This window comes from Anolis sagrei, chromosome X (assembly GCF_037176765.1).
Source record: "Anolis sagrei isolate rAnoSag1 chromosome X, rAnoSag1.mat, whole genome shotgun sequence".
Classification (NCBI taxonomy): domain Eukaryota; kingdom Metazoa; phylum Chordata; class Lepidosauria; order Squamata; family Dactyloidae; genus Anolis; species Anolis sagrei.
The window spans coordinates 50,190,464-50,218,316 of NC_090034.1; the positions used below are offsets into that span (position 1 = coordinate 50,190,464).

Below are 27,853 nucleotides of genomic sequence, written 5' to 3' on the forward strand. Positions count from 1 at the left end.
AGGGCCATGAGGGCTGCTTTCTCTTCCTCCCACAGTGCCGCCACGTCGCTCCAACCTTCCTTCACTGCCCGGTATTGCCTCTTGTGGTAGTGCCAGTAGATGTTTCAGGCACCCTCTTCATAGCATTGATATGCCAGATGGATTCTTCTTGCTTGGGCCTCATCTGCACAGTGGGTGGCTTAGACCTGGTGGGTGGCACCGGTTGATGGTGGTGAGGAAAGCAGGCAGACAGCTGTGACAAGTTGTGCTCCAGGGGTTGGGAGGTCACCCCGTGGTAATTACTTCCCAGAGCCAGATTGGGCAGCACCGTCAGAAGTGGGCCGGAGAGGAGGGAATGGAGCCCCCAGTCACAGCACTGGTAGTGTGAGTAGCACTTCATTGTGCTGCAAAGACAGCAGCCAAAAATGTCTGCACAGAGAGAGGACAACAGGATGGATCTGGCAATGATCTCTGCTGCTTCATCATCACAGAAGGACTCACTCAGAGAGAAGGAGGACAGTGGTCTCCTGCGCTCTCCAGAGAGCGAGAGGCAGACGGAGATTGACGCGATAGAACCCGAAGAGAGTTCGGGAGAACGGTGTCTTGGCAGATAAGGACCGGCAGCCATTTTATTGCACAAGCCTCCTGAGGAGAACCCCAATCCGCCATATTGCCTTCTGAAGGGACCACACGGTTGCCATTTTGCTTCCTGAAGGGAACCCCATCCACTATTTTGCCTCATTCCTGTCATTTTGCCTCCTGAGGAGAACTCCCACCCACCATTTTGCTTCCTTCCTGCCATTTTGCCTCCCGAGAGGAACTCATGGCCACCATATTGCCTTCTTCCTGCCATTTTGCCTCCTGAGGAGAACACACGACCACCATTTTGCCTTCTGAAGTGACCTCATGGCCACCATTTTGCGTCCTGAAAATTTCCAGCCACCATTTTGCCTCCTTCCTGCCATTTTACCTCCTGAGGAGAAAACACGGCCACAATTTTGCCTTCTGAAGGGACCTCATGGCCGCCATTTTGCCTCCTTAAAACTTCCACCCATAATTTTGTCTCCTTCCTGCCGTTTTGCCTCCTGAAGGGAAGACATGGCTGCCATTTTGTTTGTTTCCTACAATTTGGCTTCCTGAGGGGAACACACAGCTGCCATTTTGCCTCCTTCTTGCCATTTTGGCTCCTGAGGGGAACGCATGGCCGCCATTTTGCCTCCTGAGAGAACACACAGCCATCATTTTGCCTTCTGAGGTTTATTCCCACCCACCATTTGGCTTCATTCCTGCCATTTTCTAAAGTTATTACAAATAAAATGTTTTTTAAAAAACAAACAAAAGAGGTATCCTCGTGTATTTCTCCCTGGTGACTGAACATGAGGAGGGCATCATTCCTGCTGAGTTTCAGAAAGATCTGCTCATCCACTGATTTGTAGGCATTTTTTTTCCAATTTAAGCCCCTTGGGCAAGTCACACTCTCTCAGCATCACAGGACTGAAAAATTAAAAGATTTTTCAGTTATCTACCTGACCACCTTTCTATCTACCTGCCTACCTACCTATCTACCTACCTACCTGTCTGTCTGCCTATCTACCCATTATGACTACCTTTCTATCAACCTTCCTGTCTACTTTTCTATCTACCTGTCTATCTACTTTCTATTCCCTATCTACCTGTCTATCTGTCTGCCTATCTATCTTTCTATCTACTGTTCTGTCTATTTACCTGTCTACCTACCTAACTTTCCATTACCGATCTACCTATCTACCTTTCTATATATCTACCTACCTATCTATCTACTGTTCTATCTACCTTTCTGCTATGTATATTTCTATTTGCCTACCTGTCTGTCTATCTACCTTTCTATCTATCTACTTGTATATCTACCTACCTACCTGTATACCTGTATATCTATCTACCTGTCTATTTACCTACCTGTCCACCTATCTATCTGTCCATCTACCTATCTGTCTATCTACCTACCTGTCCATTTTTCTATCTACCCATCTACCTTTCTACTTACCTATCTGTCTTTCTACCTGTCTATCTTTCTACCTGTCTACCTGTCTACCTGTTTATCTACCTATCTACCTATCTACCTATCTATCTATCTATCTATCTATCTATCTATCTATCTATCTACCTCTCTACCTCTCTATTTCTTTCTACCTATCTACCTGTCTCTACCTACCTACCTACCTACCTACCTACCTGTATATCTATCTACCTTTCTGTCTGTCTGTCAGTCTGCCTATCTATCTATCTATCTATCTATCTATCCATCTAGCTACCTTTTTATCTACCTGTCTATCTACCAATCTGTCAATCTACCTCTTTTTGTCTTCCTTCCTTTCTTTCTTTCTTTCTTTCTTTCTTTCTTTCTTTCTTTCTTTCTTTCCTCCTGTCTATCTAAGTACCTGTTTATCTACCTTTCTATCTACCTGTCCACAATTTCTGCTTCCTGCTGCTTTCCCCCTGAGTCCATGGGCTAGAGAGGCCTTTGGGGTCCCTATCTGGGGAGGCATCGTGATCATCATTTCCTGGGAAGGAGGAATCCGCCTCCTGCTGCCTGTCTCCCTAGAAACTGTGAAAGATGTGAGTCGGTCTCCAGGCAACTTGGGCTTGGCAGAGCCTCCTCCTCCACCTCCTTCCTGGTGGCGTACCTCCCGCAGGTGAGATCCCGGCAAGAAGACCTTTGGACCCTGGATCCAAACCACCGAGAAAGAAAGGAAGAAGGAAAGAAAGAGAAGGAGGAAGAGAACGGAGCGGAAGAGCCAAAGAGGCCTTCTTCCCAGCCATGGAGCCCAGCAAGGGCAGGCCCACCGAGCTGTGAGTCCCCTTGCCCTTTCCTCCCTGGGACCCTACTCCAGGAATGTGCTGTCTTTCCTTCCCTATATTTATGTGCTTGGTTCCTTTATTCTTTTCCTCTCCTTCCAATGGCTTTTTCCTAGCACGGTGTTCCATGAGTATGCCAAATAATAACAACTCTCATGATTATTATTTGACCAATTTTAATCTTGGAGGCATGGACAGGTTAGGGGTGCAGTAGGTAGGTAGGTAGGTAGGTAGGTAGGTAGATCTGCTTTTCTATCTATCTTTCTATCTGTCTTTCTATCTTCCTGTCTATCTGCCAGTTAACCTTTTTATCTAACTGTATATTAACTTTTCTATCTACATGTATATCTACCTACCTACCTATCCACCTTTCTACCTACCTTTCTATCTACCTGTCTATGTACCTTTCTACCTACCTACCTGGCTTTTTACCTACCTATCTACCTAACTACCTTTCTATCTACCTGTCTACCTACTTATGTCTATCTACCTGTCTTTCTACCAGTCCATCAACCTTATTTACCCATATATTTACTTTTCTATCTACATGCATATCTACCTACCTATCTTCCTTTCTATTTACCTACCTACCTGTGTACCTATCCATCTATCTACCTTTCTATCTACCTGTGTCTACCTACCTGCCTTTCTACCTACCTACCTGTGCCTATCTACCTGTTTATCTACCTACCTGCCTTTCTACCTACCTACCTGTTCCTATCTACCTGTTTATCTACCTATCTGCCTTTCTATCCACCCGTATACCTACCTACCTGTGTCTATCTATACACTTCTGTCTACCTACCTTTCTATTTATCCGTCTACCTACCTACCTGTGTACCTATCCATCTACCTACCTTTCTATCTACCAGTATCTATCTACCTATCTGCCTTTCTACCTACCTACCTTTCCATCTACCTACTTGTGCCTATATACTTGTTTTTCTACCTGTCTGCCTTTCTATCTACCTGTTTTTTGACTTATCTGCCTTTCTATAAAACTATCTATCTACCTGTTCACCTACCTACCTAATTGTCTATGTATGTATGTATGTATGTATGTATGTATGTATGTATGTATCTGTATATCAACCTATCTACTTACCTGTAGATCTACCTATCTACCTTCGTATGTATCTGTCTATCTATCTATCTATCTATCTATCTATCTATCTATCTATCTACCCATCTACTTATCCATCCATCCATCCATCCATCCATCTATCTATCTATCTACTTCAATCGTCCTCTTGGGCCCTTTATCCAGGCTTTCATGCCAAAGGAATCGCTAATCTTTTTGGTAGGATTAGAATTCGCCTCCCTGTTGAGCCGCTGCCTTTCATGCTCCTGCATCAAGGTCTTGTGGACCCATAAAAATACTTGTTTTATGGCCATTTTATTCCCACTAACTAGGATATCAGGCCAGAGACCAAAGGAAACTGAATCAATTCAGAGAAAATACAGAACAGTTGGCAATGCCAGAAATAGATCTGCATCCCCGGTTGCCAGGGAGAAATGGGGATTTGACGTATTTCTTGGATTATTGACAGGCTGGATCGTAGTTATGACAGCCGGGGGAGACTGTCTTTCCCATCATCCCCATCTGCTGTTGATGATGGGTGCTGTGAACCTAAGTTAATGTTTACTTAATCAAAATAGGCCAAATAACAATCATGAGAAGTCATTATTTGGAGTATTCATGAAATCTCCTTTTTGGGCTGCATTTCCCATCATCCCCTTGCCTAGGGATGATGGGTGTTGAACTCCTACCTATTGAAATATAAAAATAAGCTTCATAATTTTATTTATTTATTTATTTATTTACTGCTTTCCTCTACCCCAAGTGGGACTCAAAGCAGTTCACAGTAAATGGCAAAATTCAATGCCTCACAAAGTATAAAACAGAACACATAATAAAAATAATACATATAATAATAGATTAAAATCAGTGCACTATAAAACATCAAACATAAACAATAAACAACAACAACAACATTGGGAAAGGCCTCCCCCTTGGACTGCATTTCCTATCATCCTCATGATGGTCTGAGAATGATGGGATCCTGGACCTTTTCCAGATTAAAGAAGGGTTAGCAAGGGTTTGATTTTGCTCAAACACCATCTCTTTGGACTACCTTTCCCATCATCATTGGGAATGATGGGAAAAGCAGGTAGAACTACACAGCCCATCATCCCCAGCCATTTGGATTTTGAGGGGGAGGTTGGGGTGAAAGTCCAAAAGAGGAATTGTCGGGAAATGAAGAGGATGTGCCTTTGGTGAGGACTACATAGTCTATCGCCCCCCAGGTACCTCGATATCTGGGGATGATGGGAACCAGATTCCCAAAAGAGGAGTTAATATAAGGAAGATGATGGTGATGATGTGCCTTTGGTGAAGACTACATAGCTCATTGGTTCCAGGTATCTCTATATCTGAGGATGATGGGGTGTGCCTTTGGCAAGGACTACATAGCCCATTACCCCCACTTATCTTGATATTTGGGGATAATGGGAAACTGAGTCCTAAAAGAGGAGTCAATATAGGTAAGACAATGACAGGGGTGTGCCTTTGGCAAGGACTACATAGCCCATTGAGCCTCTTGATATCTGGGGATGATGGAAATCAGAGTCCTGAAAGAGAAGTCAGCGTAGGGAAGGCGATGGCGAGGACGTGCCTTGAGTATGACTACATATCCCATTGGCGTCCAGTATCTTGATATCTGGGAATGATGAGAATCAAAGTCCCCAAAAAGAGGAGTTGATGTAATAAGGGGGATGATGGTGACGGCATGCCTTCGGCAAGGAATACATATCCCATCATCCCCAGGTGTTTCGATATCTGGGGATGGTGGGAACTGGAGTCCTGAAGCATATGCTTTATTAAGCCCATTGAACAATTGTAATGCTTCTCACACCCAGGAAGTCCAGAAGAAAGCAGATAAAAGGGGAACTGTGGGCGGAGGATCCTGGAATGTGGAACCGATCCGACTGGCTTTTTCCCAGTCCCAACCCTTGTTTGGGATGGTTCTGCAGGATGTCTCTCCCGTAAAAAAAAAGAAGTTTTTTGCAGTTTAATAAACTTTCCCATGTTTTTAATGATAGAACCAATTAGGAAATGATAATTTATAACTCTATGACATAGTGTTCTGGGCAAAAGGTCCTAATAGTTAGCATCGGGGGAAAAGGGTTAAGAGAATGGAACAGGAGTCGAAATTAAGTACGTAAGTATGCTGGTACGGGACTTTGGCCAACAATTCCCGGCATCGTTGGCACGACAAGCAGTGACTTGTATGGATGATTCCACCTCAGTCGAAGTCCCGGAGTGAAGGAGGGCCACTCCACCCCGTTAACCGGGTCTCGTTTCTCTGTAGCTTCGTCTCCGATCCGCCCGGAAAACCAAGGAAGAGCAAAAGAAAGATGTCAGAGCAAATAAAATCCCAAAGCTTGGAAGAGGGATTTCGCAATGGGCCCCGTCCACCTTTGTCCCGGTGAGTGATTGAGTCGGACTACAACTCCCATTGTCCCCATTTGGGTATGAGGTTGGGGTAGATGTTTATTTGGTGGACAACGAATTATAATAATGGGTTGACAGGATCGTTCTCCGTCGCACACATTAATGAATTAAACTTCCAGAATTTACAGCATTTTGGAATCTTGCAGTCTCACCATCGAAGACTCTATCCATTGTGACTCTAATATGTATGTGTGTGTGTGTGTATGTCTCTAATCCAACCTGTCTCCTCATTATAATGGGTTAATCGCCCTCCGTCTCTGTAATGTAACCCACATTATTGAATCTAACTTCTGGAGATTCGGCATCTCACAATCTCGCTATCAAAGACTGTCCATTGTGACCCTAATATATACACATATATACATATACGTATACATATATATACCTAATCCAATTGGTCTCCGCTTTTCAGGTCAAAGACGTACGATCCGTCTTTTCTGAAAGAGGGAGACAAGGAAGCGGTTTTGATCCGTCACCGGAATTCAGAGCCAACCATCTCCAATGTAAGTTTCAGCTGTCGGCAGACTCCTATCCAAATTCTAGCCAGGGCCGGCCTGGCTTAGCACCCAAAATAAAGTGTCTTTAGGGCATATAGGATCTACACTATATCAATGTTTGCCAATAATAATAATAATAATAATAATAATAATAATAATAATAATATCAGTGTTTGCACATTGGCTTATTGACTATTCGCATAATAATATTAATGTTTGCACATTGGCCCAGTGGCCATTCTCATAATAATACTGATGCTGGCCCATTGGCCCATCTATAATAGTGATGATGATGATGATAGGTACATTGGCATATGTGGAGGTAACGCCGGCTTTCTAATGTTATATAAGACAAAATATAAAATTGATAACTGGACTGTTTCTCCATTTTCCAAAGCTGATGAAACATGCCATAAACTTCCACCGTGTGTTTGGAGACCTCTCTGAAGATGAGGAGCTGATAGAAAGTAAGGCATTTCCTCCAGTCTCATGATTTTTCCCAACAAGTTTTTATAAACAAGCCTTGCTTGCTGGATGATGATGATATTTATTTATTTATTTATTTATTTATTTATTATTTTGATTTAATGTATATATATTTATTAGATTTTATATTAATATATTATATTTTATTATTTGATTTAATTATTATGTATTACTATATATTACTACATATATTAATATTATTTAGTACATATTATATTTTGCATAATATTTTATATTATTTATTATTAATTTTATATATTATTTTAAAATATTACCATTATTTATATTATATATTATTATAAATAATATTTTATATATTAGTATTATTTATATTATATCATATTGTAGTGTTATATTTTATATTACATTATTATATACTTTTATATATTATAATTATTTTGTTGTTCTTTTATATATTATTATTTATATTTTATTAATATTATTTTTATATTATTACTTACATAATATTATTATATAATTTTCTATACTGTTATATAATATTACTACTATTTATATTATATTTTAGTACTATTTATATATTATTATATTATTATTAACATTCAACATATTATTATTATATTGTTGTTGTTATCGCCCCTTAGGAAGTTACTTGGAAAGCTCTGCCCTAATGGCAGAACCCATTGCAGCTCGATCCTTGGTGCTGTGGGATCTGTAGTTTCCCCGGGAAAGTGTCCTTAGAAAACTATAAATCCCAATAAATAAATAAGGATAATGATATTATCGTCTCCTGCAGCCTTTTCCTGTGCCTGGCAGCGTGAAGCCCCTTTCCATGGCCGCTTATATGTCACCCTGCATCACATCTGTTTCTACTGCAGCATGATCCGGCGGGAAGTAAAGGTAGATAACAAAAACAACAACAACATTAGCACATTAGTCTACTGGTACTAACAACAGCAGCAGCAGCAGAACATTGGCCCACTGGCAATAACCATATACAACAAGATGAGTACACAGCAAAAAAGATCACTGCTGGCTTTTGTATTCGGTCACACATTGGACACTTACCAAGTGTCTATTACTGTGTGATGTATTGGCGAATAATGCGTGCAGAACCAAGTAGGGTGGCCTTTTGCAACAGACAGATGATAATTTTTGTCAGCACCAATTGTTTTTAAGTACAGGCCAAGGTCTTTAGGCTCTACACCAAGTGTGCTGATCACCACTGAGATCCCCTTGACTGGCTTGTGCCAGAGTCTTTGCAGTTCAATCTTTAAATCCTTATATTGTGTTAGCTTTTCCTGTTGCTTCTTGTGAATTCTGCTATCACTTGAGATTGCAACATCAACGATCCACACTTTGTTTTCAGCTATCATGAGGTCAGGAGTCTTATGCTCCAAAACTCTGTCAGTCCGAACTTGGAAGTCCCAGAGTAGTTTGACATGTTCGTTTTCTGTAACTTTTTCAGGCTTGTGATCTCACCAGTTTTTTGTTGTAGGCAGATGGTATTCGTGGCATAAGTTCCAGTGGATCATCTGAGCAACAGCATTATGATATTAATACTAATACTAATACTAATAATATACTAATAATATAGACATTAGCACATTTGCCCACTGGCAACAACAACAACACATTATTACAATATATAATAATAGAGTATAATAATAATTTTGACATTAGCCAACAATAACAATAATATATTGTATAACAATAATATTGATAATATTGACATTAGCACATTGGCCTCACTGGCAATAATACTACTAAACATTCTCTAATAATAACAATAACAATAACAATATGCTTATAAAACTTAATTATAATAATTATAATTATATTCTTATATTAAATAATAATACATTATATAATAACAACAACAACAACAACAACAATTTGCTATTTTCCGGTTTTAGGTGATCATCCCAGTGCCAAACATTAGCGTCCTTAAGAAAGCCAATACAGCCCTCTTGGTGCCCAACGCCATTTGCATCCGCACAACGGAAGGAGAGAAGGTGAGATCTCCAAAATTTTGCAATACAGCATTGGAGAAAATCCTAAATACTATAGTATTTCGGAGAAGGGAGGCTCAACTGTCATTGGAAATATTCCATAATTGGAAAAAGTCAATTTATTTTTATTATTATTATTATTGATCTTTTCTCCTCCAGTTCCTTTTCTCATCTTTCCGGTCCAGAGAAAGCACCTACCAGTTGCTGCGCTCTGTTTGCAAACATCTCCAGGTAACACAAGCATTTGGGGTTGGAAACTACAACTCCCAATGTGTTTCTTGGAGACTAAGCTTTTCTTTCTTTCTTTTCTGCTTTTTCCTAGGATGCTGACCAAAATAGTAACCCCATCTTGCCTTATGCCAGCTCCGAAAACCTCCTATCTCTAGTGAGTGTCTTTGGGTGCGTTTCATGGGACAGGATGCTCAAACGATTGTATTATATTACCAGCTTGGGTACCTGATGATGCTCGGTTATTTGAAAAAGACATTTTTTGTTTTGGAATGTTATATAATATCATTTAGTTAATTACTAACACAATTTATTAGGGGGAAAAAGCTAGTCTTTGATTTTGTTGTTTATTAATGCTTCGATTAGAAAATGCTTAAGGATGTGGGTGAACTACAATTCCCAGAATCATGGGTCAATCCTTCCCAAACCAGGCCCGTATGCACAACTGGCCGTGTTGGGTCTGTGTGTCAAGTTTGGTCTAGATCCATCATTGGCTGGCTTCAGTGCTCTCTGGATAAGGGTGAACTACAACTCCCATATGCCAGGGACAATCACCCCCCAACCGTACCAGTATTTACAGTTGGTCATGTTGGGTCTGTGTTCCAAGTTTGGTCCAGATCCGATGTTGGCTGGGTTCAGTGCTCTCTGGATGCAGGTGAACTACAGGTCCCAAAATCAAGCTCAATTCCCACAAACCCCTGCATTATGTTCAGTTGGTCATGGGGCTTCTCTGTGCCAAGTTTGGTCCTGGTCCATTGTTGATGGGGTCTCAGTTTCTCTGGATGCAAGTGAACTACAACTCCCAGATTCCGTGGGCAATCACCCCCGAACTATGCCTATATTCGCAGTTGGGCCTGTGTGCCAAGTTTGGTCTAGAACTGTTATTGAGGGAGTTCAGAGTGTTCTGGATGCAGAGTAAACTACAACTCCTATGTGGGTGGGTCATTCCCACCCCAACTCCTCCACTCCAGTATGTTCTGTTGGCCATCAGGGTTCTGCTACATGTGTTCCAGATCTGCCACTGGGTGCTTTGGAATGCTTTCTGGGTTCAGGTTGAACTACAACTCCCATGTGGGTAGGTTGTCCCCTCTCAAACACCCCCCAGTATGTTCTGTTGGTTACCAGGGTTCTGTGTTCGAGATGTGGTTGAGATTAATCATTGATGGGGTTCAAAGTGCTCTGGATGGGTGAACTATAACTCCCACATGGGTGGGTCAGTTCCCCAAACCCCTCCAGTATGTTCTGTTGGTCAGGGGGGTTTTTGTGTTCCAAGTTTATTTATTTTATTTATTTATTTCAGTTACTTATACCCCGCCCTTCTCACCCCCAAGGGGGGACTCAGGGCGGCTTACAAAGGAAGGCACAATTCGATGCCTGTGTCAAAAATACATACATACATAAAAACAATCAAACAGTTAACAGGTTAAAAACATCAGTACATAACACAATAGTAAACAATCTCATGGTCAGTGTTCAGAGTTTGGCCTAGGCCCGTCAATTGGAAAGGTTGCAATGGTCTGTGGAAGTGAGTGAAGGTATTGCAAATCCCATTGTCTGTGGTCCATTCTCCGCCAACCCTCACCAGGATAGAAAGTGCATCATAAGGAGTCTGTGTGCCAAATTTGGTCCAGGTGCATAATTCGTTTGGGTTGCAGTGGTTTCTGGAAATGAGTGAAGATACTGCAAGTCCCATCATCCCTGGTCTATCCTCTCCTAAATCTCACTACGATGTAAAGTACATCATGGAGAGTGTGTGGCAAGTTTGGTGCAAGTCCATCATTTGTGGGGGTTCCAGTAGTGTCTGGATGTGGCTGAAGGTACTGTAAATCCCATAATCCATGTTCCATCCTCCCCCAAACTGCACCAAGATGTAAAGTGGATCATGGGGGATGGTCTGTGTGGCAAGTTTGGTCCAGGTCCGACATTCATGGGGGTCGCAGTGGTCCCTGGATATGGATGAAGGTAGTGCAAATCCCATCATTTGTGGTCCGTCCTCCCCCAAATGGCACCAGGACGTAAAGTGGTAATGAGGGGTCCAGGTCCATTATTTGTGGGGGATGCAGTGGTCTTGAGAAGTGAGTGAAGGTATTGCTGTTCCATCTTCCAGGAGCTTGGTTTGAATTGTCTTTTAGCTGCATGGGATAGCATTCCTTTGCATTTTCCCAGGGTTGCTATAGACCCAGCAGCACCCTGGAAGTTAAACAGTATCAGAGTCTGGAAAGCCAGGCTGCAGGCCCTCTGCAGTTATTGGTTTAGAAAGTATCCCTTTGGGTTTGGAGTCCGCCCTTTTTCCTGGGGGTTGAAATCTCCATTTTGGAATCTCCCCTGCTTTCTTCAGTAGAGAAAAGAACCTCGGATGTGCTGTTGGTCAGGCAGGGAGCTCTGAAAAACCCATTGTGAGTACTATTGAGTTATAGATAGATATTGAGTTATAGAGATAAAGAGAAGCTTATTGAGTTATAGAGAGATATATATTAAGATACTGAGATAGTAACTGAGTAATTGAGAAATAGAAATAGCTATTGAGTACTATTGAGCATTACTTCATCTCCAAAACTGACCTTGTGCTTAAATAGGGAAAGACCTGTTTTTTCTAACCATAGCAGCTCAGGGTTAGGGTGAAATATCTCAGGATTTTTTCTACCATTTGGAGAAAGGTTGCCTCAGTAACTGAAGAAAAAGGGAAAGGAAGAACATCTCTATGGTTTCTCAAATTGACTGTTTGTGTTCTAACTTTATCAAGCTGTGCCAAGTCGGCCAAGGACTTTGGAAATAAACAGCAACTGACATCAGCCAGGCCTTCAAATGCTAATGAAGGTGGTCAGTTGAAACATTCACACCTAGCTCCAGCAGAGAAGAGCTCTTTGCGTCACCCCAGCCATTCCACAGATATATAAACCCATTGTCTTAATTCCAACAGACCTCACTACCTCTGAGGATGCTTGCCATAGATGCAGGCGAAACGTCAGGAGAGAATGCCTCTAGAACATGGCCCTATAGCCCGAAAAAAACCCACAAGAACCTAGTGATTCCAGCCATGAAAGCCTTCGACAATACAGTTGCTGAAAGTATTGAGTTATTGCTTCAAAGAAAGACCCCCAGCGGTTCACCCAGATAAAGAGAAAAGCACATCTTAGTTTTAATGTTATAGGCTCTGGGTGTGACGGCACAATTGCAAATCCCATCATCTGTGTTAAGTGTGGTGCAGAGCTACTGTTGATTGTGTTCACAGTGTTCTCTGGATGGAGGTGAATTGCAACTCCTATAAATCGAGGTCAATTCCCCCCAAACCTCTTGTTCAGTTGCTGATCTATTCCTGTTTACTGTGTGCCATACGAAAGGGTAGGAAAGGGTTAAGGGAAAGGCAGTGAGTGGGGTTATGCAAATTCCACAACAATGTAGAAAGGAACCCTGGGATGTCCATTCTGGAGGAACAACAGAACATGTAGGATGAAATTGCCCCCGAATAAAAGCATTTCTTGGGTGGCGAGCAGTATGGTGTTTGGGGAGGACAATGGCAGGGGTTGGGAGACTAGTAGTATAATACAATCCCTTTGAGTAATATATTATTATTATTATTATTATTATTATTATTATTATATCTTTAATTTTTCAGCTTGTTTGAGTTTGGTCTTATAACTGTTTCTTTGGCCTGATTTACAAGCATCACACTCGTTTTCAGCCCCGTTTTCTTCTTCTTCCTTTCCAGATGTCCAAGGAAACTGATAACCTGCTGGAGCATGAAACTGATAACCTGCCAGAGCATGAAACTGATAACCTGCCGGAGCATGAAACTGATAACCTGCCAGAGCATGAAACACTTCTGGAAGAATTTGGTGAGAATCCACTGCCTTCATTTTATTTCGTTTCGATCCCTCAATGACAATTGGTTCCAATTCCTGGGACAACGAATACAAGTAAAAGCCTTTTTATTTTGCAGATGAGCCAGACGAGACAGTGATGCCACCTCAAATGACAAACGATTTGCCAGAAGAGGTTGCAAATAGCAGAGGTAGGTGACATAGAATACTAATAATATACTACAGCTTGTAATATAATAGAATAATATAATAATATAATATAAATACTATATAATATTAATAATAATAATAATATTGTAATGTAATACAATGTAATATATGGAAATAATATTGTATTATTATAATACTAATATATTGCATATAATATTACTAATAATATTGCAATATAATATATAATACTAATATTATGCTATACCAGTGGTTCTCAACCTGTGGGTCCTCAGGTGTTTTGGCCTACAACTCCCAAAAATCCCAGCCAGTTTACTAGCTGTTAGGACTTCTGGGAGTTGTAGGCCAAAATACCTGGGGACCCAAAGGTTGAGAAACACTGTGCTATACTAATAATATATTGTAATATAATCATATAATATTATTATACATATAATACTACTACTAATATTGTAATCTAATATTATATTGTAATCTAATATTTAATAATATAATATATAATCCTAATATTATGCTATAATAATATATTAGATATGATATATGATACTACTACTTATAATATAGAATACTAATAGTATAATATACTAATAATATATTGTATACTATATATCTACTTCTACTATTATAATATAATACAATATAATAATAAATATATAATAAATAATATTGCAATATAATAATATATTAAATATAATACTACTAATAATATAGAATTATAATACTGTTTTAATATTTATATATTTTAAATTGTATTGTAATGCTTTCAATTGTGAGCTGCTATGAGTCTCCATTATGGAGAGAAAAAAGTGGGATATAAATTATTATTATTATTATTATTATTCCTATCTCTCTATGAGTTCTCCATTACAATTAGTTCTGCCCCCTTATCTCACCCGGAGTTTTTTAAAAAATCATTTTATGTACATGCGGCCCGCCCTTTGTCTTTCTGTCATTATGTTTAGTTCCTATGTTCTGTGTATATTGTTTTATATGCTTTGATGTTTTATATCTTAATGTTATGTTGTTTATTTTATTGCAATTTGTATTGTTATATTGTAATTCTTGTTCGGGCTTGGCCCCATGTAAGCCGCTCCGAGTCCCCTTTGGGGAGATGGTATAAAGAATAAAGATTATTATTATTATTATTATTATTATTATTATTATTATTATCTGTAAGTCTCAAAGACCAATGCATGTTGTCAAATGCTTTTTCTGAATCCGAAAATATTATCTGCTTATAGTAGTCCTGCCGACACATTTCCCTTTCTCTTTATAGGGAAAGAAGAGGCGACAAAGACCTCGCAAAGGCCAACGGCGGATTCGAACCCGCTCCATACGATTATCCTCATCTATTTAGTCTTGTGAGCAGAAAACTCAATGCAATAATTTATAGAATAACCTCAAAATGATAAACTAACAGGCTTCATAATTGTGAAAATGATTTATTATTATTATTATTATTATTATTATTATTATTATTATTATGCTTTCCTCCCCTATCAGAGACTCAAAGCAACAAAATGAGAGATGATGATGATGATGATGATGATTATGCTGTCCTCTCCTACAGGAGATTCAGAGCTACAGAACAAGAGATTATTATTATCATCATTCTCATGCTTTCCTCTCCTACAGGAGACTCACCACTTCATCACACGAGAGAATGAATCCACTTAAAACCCGGTTTCTGCCTCCTGCAGAATTCTGGGGTTTGTAGTTTAGTGAGGCTGTTAAAGGCTCCTCCCTAAACTACAAACCCCAGAATTTTGCAGGAGGCAGAAACCGGATTTTAAGTGGATTTATTCTCTAATGTGATTACTTCAAAGTGACAGAATGACAGATGACGATGATGATGATGATTATTATTTCCTCTCCTACAGGAAATTGAATGGGATTAGAACAGAACAGAATAAATGTTAATGGAATAGATACAATTAACAAGAGAATGTAATGGGATCCACAATAACATAATACACAATACAGTAGATGCAGTAGAATAGAATAGGAATAGAATGGATTAGGATAGAACCAAACCATCGAAATTAATTTTTAATAAATATTTATATTTTGCATCTCTATTTGTTGTTGCAGAGTGTTGGCTTTGCTCCTGTCCTCGAGTTACATCGGGTTGCGCATCATCCAGCTGGAGAAACAATTGACCTCTCTGGGAGCCTGGCCCGAATTGGACCGCCATGATCAGTGAGTCATAATAATAATAATAATAATAATAATAATAATAATAGACCAGGACTTCTGGCTTGTAATAATAATAATAATAATAATAGATGAGACTCGTCCACCTGAGTCTCGGCTTACAAGTCCCATCAATCCCCATTGACTTCTTCCATCTTTGCCCAAGTTTGAAGCTTTCTCTTTCCTGACAGGTATAGAGCCACCTGAGAGCGATGGGACACATTGTCATTGAAGTCCACTTCCCTCCTGGTCAGAAGTTGGACGCTTGACCGCCAAAGATCATATCCAAACAATATGTTGCCGTCAACGCAGATGTCGTATTGCTAGGTTCGCTTACTGTATTAAGTATCTCAAGGAGAAGCAGAGGCCCACATCCATATAGCCATAGGGTTGGAAGGGACCCCCAAAGATCATCCAGTCTCGCTTCTTTCTACCAGGTTGACACCATTGAAGCCCTCCCTGGTAGAAGGTCCTCCGCTTCATTTGAAGAGTATGCCTTGATTCTAATGGTGTTTTGCTGTATTTCTTGTGCGTAAGTGAAGTATTTATTTATAACCGGGCAGAGATGACCGTACACTCCTCTGTATGGAAATGCCAGTTAATAACATTGCCTTATTTTCGAAAGAGATATAAAGCCATGACAGCGACTTTCCAGTCAATGGGGCAAATAATCCATTCCAGTTTTTGGTTGACTTGAAAGGTCAAGATCAGAAAAGAGGGTTTCCAAATAACTCTTCAAGGTGGAAAAGTAGATGGATGGATAGAGTTGCCAAGCTGGGATAGTTGGTTGAATTGATAGTTGTATGGATGGATAGATAGTTGGGTAGATGAATGGATAGTTGGATGGAGGGATGGATAGAAGGATGGATGGATAGTTGGATGGAGGGATGAATGGTTAGGTAAATGGATGGATGGATGGATGGTTGTTTGAATAGCTGGTTGAATATTGGATAGATGGATAGTTGGATGGATGGATAGTAGGATAGATAGATGGATGGATAGATAGTTGGATAGATGAATGGATGGTTGGTAGATGGATAGGTGGTTGAATAGATGAGGTTGCCTAGCCGATAGATAGAGCTATACACACAGATATACACTTATATACATATATTCCTCTATATTTTTGGAAAAGCTTTCCAAGATCTGAGGACAACTACCGTATACTCTGGCGTATAAGACTACTTTTAAACCCAAGAAAATCTTCTCAAAAGTCAGGGGTTGTCTTATACACAGGAGTTGCCTTATATGCGGGAGTAGTCTTATACACCGGGGGTCGTCTTATAGTGCGGGTGCTGAAACTTCCAATCTGGATTGGAGAAACTGTGGTTGCTGCATATTGTGGGGGGAGCTCAAAAATGGCAATGGCCGCGTCCCTGCCATATGCAGTGACTGTATGAAAGCATTAAGGGCGATGCTGTACAAGTACGGTAGAAGAAAATCCATTCATCAGGATTCGTGGACTTAATGTGGTCCCGATGGTTAGGTGAAGGGGCGCCTCACCGGGAAGGTGGAAGTGAAGGGTGGAGCAAGCTGCAGGCGTCCGGGGTATGGAAAAAAGAGATAAGAGTGGCTCTGGGCCCATAAAAACACACCATCTGGCCCACCCTTGTATCCTATTACCGAACCTCCTCCTCTGCCTCTCAGATTTCGCTCCTGAAGACTGCAGTGAAGCGGTGCATGTGTGCATGTGTGAGATCTGAGAGGCAGAGAAGGAGGTACAATCATAGGAAAATTACCATATTGAAATCAAATCTGATGCTTTTAAAATTTTTATTTGGTGTGTGTTGGAAGAGGGGTAGTTTTACACGGTGAGTATATCCCAAACTCTATATTTTAACTGGAAAAGTTGGAGATCGTCTTATACGCCCAGTCGTCTTATATGCCGGAATATACCTTTAAAGCCTAGAACCGGAGCGGATCCTTTGCCCCCTAGATATGTGATCCATTCTTCGTCTCTATTCCCATCAAGATCTATTTTTGGAGATCAATAGGGAAGGCCAGATCCTCCCAACTTTATATGAAGATGTTATATAAGGTCCGGATCGGGGAGATCAAAGATATGGATCGACTCTTGGCAATCTATCAAGGGTGGAGTTAGGAAGGAGGGCGGATTCTATGAGTTATTTAAAAGCATATCAATTGGGGTCAGGTTCTAAAGAGTTGGGTTGAGAGACGGAGAACTGACCGTGAATTCCTTTGTGTGTTATTTAAATAAAAGAATAATAATAATAATAAAAGAAATGTTGATGCAGAGGAAAACCTGTCTGTCTTTCCTCGGATGTGTTGTTTCCGCTTATTAAACCCTATGAACCTGAAGATCCTTCTTGGTAAGGTCTCTAAGACACAACCCAACACTTTTCCTAGAAAGAACTCTTGAAAAGAGTCTCGTTTGGCCTTCCTTCTCGTTTCATAGCAAATGGAAGCCCCAATGGCATCCCAGCCGCATATGGACCCATTACAGGTGAGAGAGAAGTCTCAGACCCCAAAAAAGGAGGATGCATTTGTGCCGAGAAGAAAGAAGGCTTTACTGGTTCCTGGTGGAGGGCTGGTGACTAAACATCCTCCAAGTGCGGTAGTCCTTTTGGGCGAACTCCGGGACGTGGAAACACAAATTTGGAACATATCCTGGCTTCCCTTTTAAGTCCTCAGTGCATCGGTTGCGGTTGACAACTGAAATGAGGGAAAATGCAAACATTAAGTACATATGTTTGTTACTCAAAGGCTCCTCAAGGGCTTTATGTATCAGGACCAAACTTGGTACACTTACACTTCGTGATCCAACTTAAAATGCTAGCTGGGTTTAAACTAATCCTTCCTTTGGTTTGTTGCCTTATTTTCAAAAACTTGTCTTGGGAACTATGAGCCACATATTGCAGTATTCAGATACGACCACAAGAGGGAAGTACAGAGATAGAAAGGCTACATCAAAAGGAGAGAGGACAAATGGAAGATATATTTGTACATTTGTTCATCAAAGACTCCTCCAGGGTTTGATGGATCAGGACTACACTTGGTACACATACACTTCATGAGCCAACTTAAAATACTGGCTGAGTTAAACCTTTTTGAAAAAACCTACAAACCACATATTGTAGTACTCAGATGCAATCAGAAGACGTCAATACATTGATATCTCAACGGGAGAAATGGAAGAGGGCTAGTGTCAGAAGCTTAATGGAATCCCAAAATCCCCAAAATCCCATTCATTGCATCCATCCATCTGGCTCCTTACCGTATTCTTTCCCAAGGATGGGCTTGTCCCTCCAGAGAAAAGCCCCCCAACGTGTATTCATATCCAAGGTCTGGGCCGGCACAATCGGGTCGTAAAAGCTGCTATCTTGCAAATGCTGCCAATAAGCTGTGGAAAGAGGACACAATCCCTATGAGCATCCTGCTGCAGCTAGAAAGGCCAATACCATTCCTGTTTTGTAGAATTGAAAGCAATGGCAACTGTAAAGCAACTCTAAGATCCTAAAATTATATCAGCTTTGTACTAAGACTTGAAACAGAACACAGTGGGACACACATATATATATGCATACATGTGTGTATGTCTCTCTGTATAGCTCTATCGGCTTGGCAACTCCTTCCACCCAGCTACCCAATACTCATCCATCTATCTATCCAACTACCCATCCATCCAACTATCCAATATCCATCCAGCCATCTATCCAGGACTCCATCCATCCATCCATATATCCAACATCCATCCATCCATCCATCCAACTATTCATCCTACTATCCACCCATCTAGTCAATATCCATCCATCCAACTATCTATCCAACTATCCATCAACCCATCCATCCGTCCATCTGACCATATATCCTTCCAACTATCCATCCAACTATCCAATATCTATCCATCCTTCTATCCATCCATTCCCACAATCTGGATACTAGAATCCTATTGACACAGGCTGGAATCGGCCCTTTTTGGCTGCCCTGACTCATGTCTGCTAAAACACATACACACTGAGATTGACCTAGGAGTCGTCCATGCAAGATCTAGAATGGAGACTCTTTCCATCCTTACCTGGGGCCAGATCCTTCTCCCGCTTGGCGTGGGTCTTCTGCCAGCGGTGGTAGGGCTCCCGGCCGATGGTGTCGGTCAGCGTGTACCAGGCCTGGCGGTTGTGGCTGTTCGTCAGCCCCGTGTACCAGGTCTGGGGGATGGCGTCCCGCCCCATTGGGGTGCATTTCCAGCGTACGGCTTGGCTGACGGCGGGGGTGTTCTGGGCACCCCTCACCGACAAATACTCATCGCTGCAGGATTGGGAGGAGAAAGTGTGGATGAGTTTGGGGTGATGATCATCCCTTGCTCCCCAAAATGCTTCGAATGGGACACATCGGCCTGTTTTCTAGGTCCCCCCAGAGCAAGCCTGTAGCATTCTCAAGACTCTGTTCTAATAGGGTTTGCTGTTGTGGTTGAAATCTGCGGATATGGAGCTGCGTACTCTATACGCGACTTAGAATGGTAGCTATAAAAGGCAACGTAAGTTGAGCCTTGCCTTTGTTTCCATAGGGTTTGCTATCTGCGGATATGCGGTCATACTCTATATGTGACTTAGAATGGCGGCCATAGGGTTTGTTATCAGCGGATATGGGGGCCGTACTATATATGCAACTTAGAATGGTGGCCATGAGAGGCAACGTAATTTTAGCCTTGCCTTTGTTTCCATCCAGTTTGTGATGATCTGTGCTTTAAGTTTGCAGATATGGGAGGTCATACTCCATATGCGACTTAGAATGGCAACCATAGGGTTTGCTATCTGCAAATATGGGGGGGGGGGGTCATACTCTATATGTGACTTAGAATGGCGGCTATAAGAAGCAACATAATTTGAGCCTTGCCTTCGTTTCCACAGGGTTTGCTATCTGTGGATATGGGGGCCATGCTATACATGAGACTTAGAATGGCAACCATAAGAGGAAGCATAATTTGAGCCTTGCCTTTGTTTCTATAGGGTTTTGTAGCTGCGGATATGGAGGTCATACTCTATATGTGACTTAGAATGGCGGCCATAAGAAGCAACATAATTAGAGCTTTGCCTTCGTTTCTATAGGGTTTGCGATCTGTGGATACGGGGGTCATACTCTATAAGACTTATAATACTCTATAAGACTTAGCACTGAGACTGTGGCACAGCTGGCTGGGAGTCAGCTGCATTAAGATCACTGGTGACCGAAAGGTCATGAGTTCAAAGCCAGCCTGGGTTGAAGTGAGCTTCCGACCAATTTGTGTAGCTTGCTGTCAACCTTTGCAGCCTGAAAGACAGTTGCATCTGTCAAGTAGGAAATTTAGGTACCGCTTATGCGGGGAGGCTAATTTAACTAATTTACAATATGATAAAAATCTCCAGCAAACATGCAAAGAATGGGATGAAGAAGTGCTTCATCAGTGTCACAAATGGACAGTGAAGCAACAGCTCCCCTGGTGACCAGAATACCCTCATCAAAAAGCTGGAATGTTAAGTAGCTTTTGTGTGTCTATCTATATATGTTGTGTGTCTATGGTATTGAATGTTTGCCATATATATGTGCATTGTAATCCGCCCTGAGTCCCCTGCGGGGTGAGAAGGGCGAAATACAAATACTGCAAATAAATAAATAAATAAATAAGACTTAAGAGTGGCAACCACAAGAGGCAACATAATTTGAACCTTGTCTTCGTTTGCAATTATTTATGCTTTAAATCTTCAGATATGGGGGTCATGCTATATATGTGACTCATAAGAGGCCACATAATTTGAGCCTTGCCTTCGTTTCCACAGGGTTTGCTATCTGTGGATATGGGTATCATACCATATATATATATGAAAGACTTAGAATAGTGGCCATAAGAGCCAACATAATTGGGTTCAAATCCCCACTCAACGGGAGCCCATTGCGTGACTTTCTCAGCCTTTAAGACAACCTTGCCAAGAAACTCAAGGCAACCTTGCCAAGAAAACGTGCCATTAGAAGAAACTGAATTTCAGATTTCACAGAGACCACGATGAAGAAAGGTGTTTGGGAAAATGACGGATTTCTGCCTCGGGCGCCCAATGTGACGCGACACGAAATTGGCAGCTTACCTGTAGTGTGGGGTGGGGAAGTAGGCCTCCAAGGTGCTGGGAGTGACGTAAGGCCGGTCGAGGACCAAATCCCGATAGTTCAGCCCCGAATACGCCATGGTTCATCCCAACCAAGGCCAGCTTGGGGGAGAAAGAGCAGCTGGCTTTCCTCTGGCTGGACAAGACAGGAAGGAGCAAATGCCCTCCTCCTTGGGTGAGCATTGTTTGCCAGACAGACCTCTCGGCAACCATCCCCTTAGCAACCCAGCCAAGCCCAAGCCTTGGGGAGGATGGGTTTTGTGCAGGATGTAGGGTGGGAAATGGGATCCAAACCCCCTCAAACCAACGAGAGGAGATGGGGAACGAACGAGAGGGGGCGGCCTTCCAGCCGTCAAGTAAGCCCTTGCCTTGATGGGGTTTGGGAAACATTGTCCTCCAAATATTCTCTGTTCGGGTTTCAGTATCAAACTCCACCAAGATCTGAGTTTGAATCCTCACTCTGCCATAGAAATAAATTTTATTTGGGTCCCATTCATAGGGACAAACCTTGCCAAGAAATGCCCGTTAAGTCAGAAACAACTCCAATTTGCTATTGTGATCTCTTATTACTGGCTTTATAGGAAGGCAATGGAAAAAGGAAGAAAACTTGATGAGAAATGCCCTGTAAGTCAGAAAGGACTCCGATTTGCTATTGTTTTTATTGGTCTCATAGGACAGCAATGGCAAAACGGAGCCAAGCTCGTGGATAAATGCCTTGTAATTCGGAAACGACTTCGATATTCTATTCCATTAGGAAGAAAGTCGTGGCTCTTAAAAGAGTTGCTCAACAATGGAAGACAGTGGAGAGACTCACCTTCTTTGGAGGTTTTCAAGCGGTTGGATAGACCTTTTTGTGGATGTTCCTTGTGGTTTGCTCCTATTCTTTTTGCAATCTGACTTCAGTCAAATCCAGGAGATAAACAGAGACCAAAAATTCACTTCCTCCCTCCCATGATGACGAGGGAGGAAATGAATGGAAAAGCAATTCTCATATTTGAGCAGGGAACCCCATATCAACCAGTTTGCACCTGTTTGAGCTCTTTTTATTATTATTATTATTATTATTATTATTATTATTATTATTATTATTGGTATGCCGCTTTGCAGAGACACAAAGTGACAAACAGTGCTACAAACTATTTTGATATGTCATTGTATATAATCGCTTTTAGTCTCCTTTGGGAGAGATAAAGCAGGGTATAAATAAATAAACAAACATCTACACACATAATAAAAGTGAAAAAAATATATGTGTATGTGTGGCTAGGGTGTCCACTTACACAGACAAGCTCCTGCCCCACAAACAGGTATAGCCCCCACTACTCAGGAGACACCAAAGGCCCTCCCTCCAATGACATTGCAGGTTATAGTGAGCGCCATGAACATGTCCAAGACGCCTGACAATGTCCTCCACCATACTGCCCTCCACCCAAGTGAAGGCTTTCATACGGCAACCATTTCATCCTATATTTTCATGTTTCCTCCACGACAGACATCCCAGTGTTTCTTACTCACTCCACTGGTGTGGAATTTGCATGACCCCGCCCACTATTGCTCCCATAACCCTTTCCTATTCTTTTCTATGGCACACAGCAAACAGGAATTGATCAGCAACAGAACATACTGGAGAGGTTTGGGGAGAATTCATCATGATTTATAGGAGTTGTAGGTATGGGATGTATAGTTCACCTGCAATTTAAGAGCACTCTGAACCCCATCAACAATTGACCTGGAACTAAGTTGGCACACAAATCCCCCCTGACCAACAATACATCCTGGAGGTCTTTGGAGGGATTTATAAGAGTTGTAGTTCACCTACATCCAGAGCACACTATGAACCCAAACAATGATGGATCTGGACCAAACTTGGCATGCATATCTGATATGCCCAAATTAGAATACTGATGGTGTTTGAGGGAAATTGGTCTAGACATTTTGGAGTTGTAGGTACTGGGATTTATAGTTCACCTACAATCAATGAGCACTCTGAACTCCATCAAAGATGGAATTGGACCAAACTTGGACCAAACTTGGCACGCAGAATCCCCATGACCAGCAAAAAATACTGGAGGTCTTCGGGGGAATTCACCTAGATTTGGGGAAGTTGTGAACCCAAACATCGATGGATCTGGACCAAACTTGGCATACATACCTGATTTGCCGTATGATTACTGGAGGGATTTGGGGTAAGGAAATGACCTTCTTTTCTGGAAGTTGTAGTTCCACAACCAGAGAAACTGTGATCTCCACCAATGATAGACCTGGACCAAACTTGGCACATAGAACTCCCTTGACTCACTCAACCTACTGGAGGGGTTTGACTCACCATAGTGGGACTTATAGTTTACCCTACAGCCAGAGAGAACATTGAACCCCACCGATGATGCATCCAGAGCAAACTTGGCAAACATAGCAAACTTTAACTACTGATGGAGTTTCAGGGGGTTAACCTGGCATGATGTGAGTTGTAGTTCACCCACAACATGATGCATTTTGTATAATCAAAAAATTATACAAATACCCCCAGGCAACACCAGATATCCAAGCTAGTAATAATAATATAACTGGGCTAAAGCATCCAAAGATTTGGATATTATTATTATTATTATTATTATTATTATTATTATTATTATTATATCCTGCATTTCTCTCTTAAATAAGATTCAGAACATCAAAGCAATACATTTCAAAACCTGCAACACATCGATATTAAAACAGAATCAAACACAGAATGGCTCAAATGATTGACTTCCCATGATCTAAGTGCAATGATTCCCAATTCAAAATATCACATTTTGTGGGACAAGTATTGTAATGTGTACACACCGATTCAAAGAATAATTGTCCCCAATTTGAAACATTTGCATTTTATGCGATCAAAGCATCATTTCAAATGTCGCCAAGGATTCCTGCCCGGGCTTTGAACACACCGCAGACACCAAAGTCCAATTCACAAGTCCTTTTTTGTTTTTAATGCCAGGTACATACGTCACTTTTACACATCAAGTTACAAGAAGGGTTCCCGTTTTTTAAGCCGCCCGCTCTCTTAAGATTTATGGGACATGCTGCGGGCCGACAAACTTAAGACATACGTTCAAATATACATTACATACATACATACATATATATACTGTACTGTACTGATTTGGAGGCAGTTATAAGCATAACGCGCACATAAGACACCTGGTTGTGCCAAAAAAGGCAGGAGGAAAGGGAGAATATGGCCTGTTTTGGGAAATGGAACAGTTGCGAGTTGTTCCTTTAACAGACTGGGGGAATTGGTTGGAAAGAGACAGAAAATTGAAGCTTCGGGGCTTCTTTATAATTGAAGCAAATGCTCTTTGCTATAAAAAGGAGATATTTGGGATCCCAAACATGGCGCATTGTCACCATATATGTGATTGGGTTCTTTCTTTATCAAACCGATGGGGAATTGGTTGGAAAGAGATAGCAAATCGATGTGATTGCTTCAAGCTTCAAGGCTTCTCTACAATTGGGGTGAACCACACACTGTTAGCTATGAAAGGAGAGCTTTGGGATCCCAAACATGGGGCATTGTCACCATATATGCGATCGGGTTTTTCCTTTACCAAACCAATGAGAATTTGGTTGGAAAGAGATGGCAAATCAAAGTGATGGCCTTCAAGCTTCAGGCTATTTCTACAACTAGGGTGAACCACACACTGATAGCTATAAAAGGAGAGCTTTGGGATTCCAAACATGGGGCACTGTCAATACATAATTGATTGGGTTCTTCCTTTACCAAACCAATCGAAAATTGGTTGGAAAGAGATGGCAAATCAAAGCAATGGCCTTCAAGCTTCAGGCTTTTTCTACAACTGGGGTGAACCACACACTGTTAAGCTATAAAAAGAGAGCTTTGGGATCCCAAACATGGGGCACTGTCAACACATATGTGATTGGGTTCTTCCTTTATCAAACAGATGGAAAAGAGATGTAAAATCAAAGCGATGGCTTCAAGCTTCTCTATCTTATATATAAAAGTAGAGCTCTGAGATCCCAAACATGGACATTGTCCCCATATATGCAATTGGGTTCTTCCGTTATCAAACTGATGGAAAATTGGTTGTAAAAATCTTGTCTAAAGAGACGGAAAATGGAAGCGATGGCTTCAAGCTTCAGGGCTTCTCTACCATTGGGGTGAACCACATGCTCTTAGTTATAAAAGGAGATATTTGGGATCCCAAACATGGGGTGTGGTCACCATATACGTGACGGAGTTCTTCCTCTAACAAAACAAAAAAGATGGAAAATGGAAGCGAAGGCTTCGCATTTCAGGGCTTCTCGACAACTGGGATAAACCATATGCTGTTAGCTATAAAAGGAGAGCTTTGGGATCCCAAACATGGGGCAAGGTCACTATATAAGCAATTGGGATCTTCCTTTATCAAACCAATGGAAAATTGGTTGGAAAAAGATGGCAAATCGAAGTGATGGCTTGAAGCTTCAGGGCTTCTTTATCTTATCTATAAAAGGAGATCTTTGGGATCCCAAACATGGGGCGTTGTCACCATATATCCAACTGAGTTCTTCCTTTTATCGAAACGATGGAAAGAGATGGACAATTGAAGTGATGGCTTCAAGCTTCAGGGCTTCATTACAATGGGGCCAACCACATGCTCTTAGCTATAAAAGGAGAGCTTTGGGATCCCAAACATGGGGCATTGTCACCATATTCTGGGGCACAAAAAGAGCATTTTCAATCTAGAATGAGACTAGAAATCGCTCATTTTTGCCTCCTTTGAAGCCGGGAGATAAATTAGAAGGGATTTCTAGCCTCTTGTATCCAACTCCTGATCTAAAATGACTCAAACTGTGGCTAAAAGCCCTTCCTGTACTCACAACAAGGATAAAGAAATCAACCACAAAAGCAACCCTAATGTTTCCATTGGCATGTTGAAGAATAAGAATCTGGGAGTTGTAGTCCAACGTATCCCAAAACACGATGTGACAAACAGTCAGTTCCTTGTGAACCGACAAACAAATGTTCCGAGTTCTTCTGAAAACAAAGAAGGACAAAGGAAGAAATGTGCTGAACAGATGGGTGGAAGGTGAAGGCAAAGTGAAAGAAAAGAAGGGCTTTGTTCTCCTTTTTTTGAGGCTCAGACGAAAACCACGGAAAGGATCTGCATCAATGCAACTTTACCCATTTCTGCTTCCAAATTCCTGTTTTCCGCCCCTGATTCAGAGACAGCTTTCAATCCTGTGTCAGTTTCCAATTCCGCTCTTGAAAACCCCACTGAAACCGAGCGGATCTCAACGTTTCCCCCAAGAAGGATTAAGATTTGATTTTAAAAACTGTGTTCAACCTCTCTTTGCCTTCCATCAAAGAGATACGCTAAAGCACATTATTCCCCATGGTCCCCAGCCAAATTTGGAAAGCGGCGCCTCAAATAAAAAGAGTCAGTATCTTCATTGCGATGGTTGCTTTTCGGATTTGTTGTTATTCTTGAAACCTGTTCAACTTCGCGAACTGCCGTTCTTCGCTTTCCTTCCGTATCAAAATAATTAACGACTCATTGTAATCCAAGTTTTTTTCTTTTGACGAGTCCGGCATCCATATAATAACATCATGCATCTCGATCAAACATTCGCACATCTGGAAATCCCAGGTATTTTCCCCTCCACCCCTTTTTTTGTCCTGGAAATCTTTTCGGCGGCTCTTTTTCTCCCAGCAAATTAAAGTCCGACTGCATTCACAGGTATGTAATAATCATCATCTTCTTGCACCCCCCACATATCCCGCTCCCACCACCCTCCCCCCCTCCCGTCGTTCCCATGCACGCCGGTTAGTGGTTTTGACCCCCCCCCCCAAAAAAAAACACAGTTCGTTCGGTGTGTGTCATTGGTTTTTTGTTTTACCGTATCCTGGTGAAGAGGTTGAGCACCGAAACAGACTCCTAGGGGAGAGGAAAAGGAAACCGTTAATCCCAAAGCCGTGGACACTGTTATCGATTGAACAACTACTCAAATCAGTTATCAGTCAGTCAGTAGCCTTTATTTTGGTCAATAAACCTTCAGCTGAAGTCTAGTGGGAATCAATACG

At 41.4% G+C, this 27,853-nt stretch overlaps 3 protein-coding genes across 5 annotated transcripts in view; 1 reads left to right on the top strand and 2 right to left on the bottom strand.

Moving 5' to 3' along the window:
• The first annotated feature begins 2,680 nt into the window (after window positions 1-2,680).
• Window positions 2,681-17,287, top strand: LOC132781169 (GRAM domain-containing protein 2A-like). Of its 2 annotated transcripts, none has more exons than XM_060785182.2 (13): window positions 2,681-2,808; window positions 6,186-6,302; window positions 6,741-6,831; window positions 7,223-7,292; window positions 8,066-8,169; window positions 9,186-9,284; window positions 9,441-9,512; window positions 9,604-9,666; window positions 13,219-13,345; window positions 13,450-13,521; window positions 14,775-14,859; window positions 15,590-15,697; window positions 15,883-17,287. In XM_060785182.2, the coding sequence occupies exons 1-13, from the start codon at window positions 2,777-2,779 to the stop codon at window positions 15,896-15,898; spliced, it is 1,056 nt and encodes a 351-aa protein (XP_060641165.2). In that variant the 5' UTR covers window positions 2,681-2,776; the 3' UTR covers window positions 15,899-17,287. The 2 variants fall into 2 exon arrangements, with proteins under 2 accessions (XP_060641165.2, XP_060641166.2); XM_060785183.2 differs by lacking the exon at window positions 2,681-2,808 and adding an exon at window positions 5,832-6,035.
• A 907-nt stretch (window positions 17,288-18,194) lies between these two features.
• TEKTIP1 (tektin bundle interacting protein 1) lies at window positions 18,195-23,196 on the bottom strand. Its single transcript, XM_060785184.2, has 4 exons — window positions 21,769-23,196; window positions 19,728-19,957; window positions 18,927-19,052; window positions 18,195-18,364 (listed from the first exon to the last, which is right to left on the bottom strand). The coding sequence occupies exons 1-4, from the start codon at window positions 21,864-21,866 to the stop codon at window positions 18,219-18,221; spliced, it is 600 nt and encodes a 199-aa protein (XP_060641167.2). The 5' UTR covers window positions 21,867-23,196; the 3' UTR covers window positions 18,195-18,218.
• A 1,534-nt stretch (window positions 23,197-24,730) lies between these two features.
• The window catches only part of FZR1 (fizzy and cell division cycle 20 related 1), a 37,526-nt gene continuing 34,403 nt past the window's right edge, over window positions 24,731-27,853 (bottom strand). For both annotated transcript variants that reach the window (XM_060785181.2, XM_060785180.2), the window contains exon 13: window positions 24,731-27,707. In XM_060785181.2, the coding sequence (XP_060641164.1) occupies window positions 27,666-27,707 (42 nt within the window). In that variant the 3' untranslated portion in view covers window positions 24,731-27,665. The remainder of the gene's footprint in view (window positions 27,708-27,853) is intronic.

Bases quoted from the DNA above. Each gene is read 5' to 3' on its own strand.
- LOC132781169 (XM_060785182.2), top strand. From the start codon at position 2,777: ATGGAGCCCAGCAAGGGCAGGCCCACCGAGCT. The intron at 6,832-7,222 runs GTAAGTTTCAGC...CATTTTCCAAAG, and splicing joins CAGAGCCAACCATCTCCAAT to CTGATGAAACATGCCATAAA. The intron at 9,513-9,603 runs GTAACACAAGCA...GCTTTTTCCTAG, and splicing joins CTGTTTGCAAACATCTCCAG to GATGCTGACCAAAATAGTAA.
- TEKTIP1 (XM_060785184.2), bottom strand. From the start codon at position 21,866: ATGGCGTATTCGGGGCTGAACTATCGGGATTTGGTCCTCGACCGGCCT. The intron at 19,053-19,727 runs GTAAGGATGGAA...CTCTTTCCACAG, and splicing joins GGAGAAGGATCTGGCCCCAG to CTTATTGGCAGCATTTGCAA. The intron at 18,365-18,926 runs GTAAGGAGCCAG...CCCTCATTTCAG, and splicing joins CATCCTTGGGAAAGAATACG to TTGTCAACCGCAACCGATGC.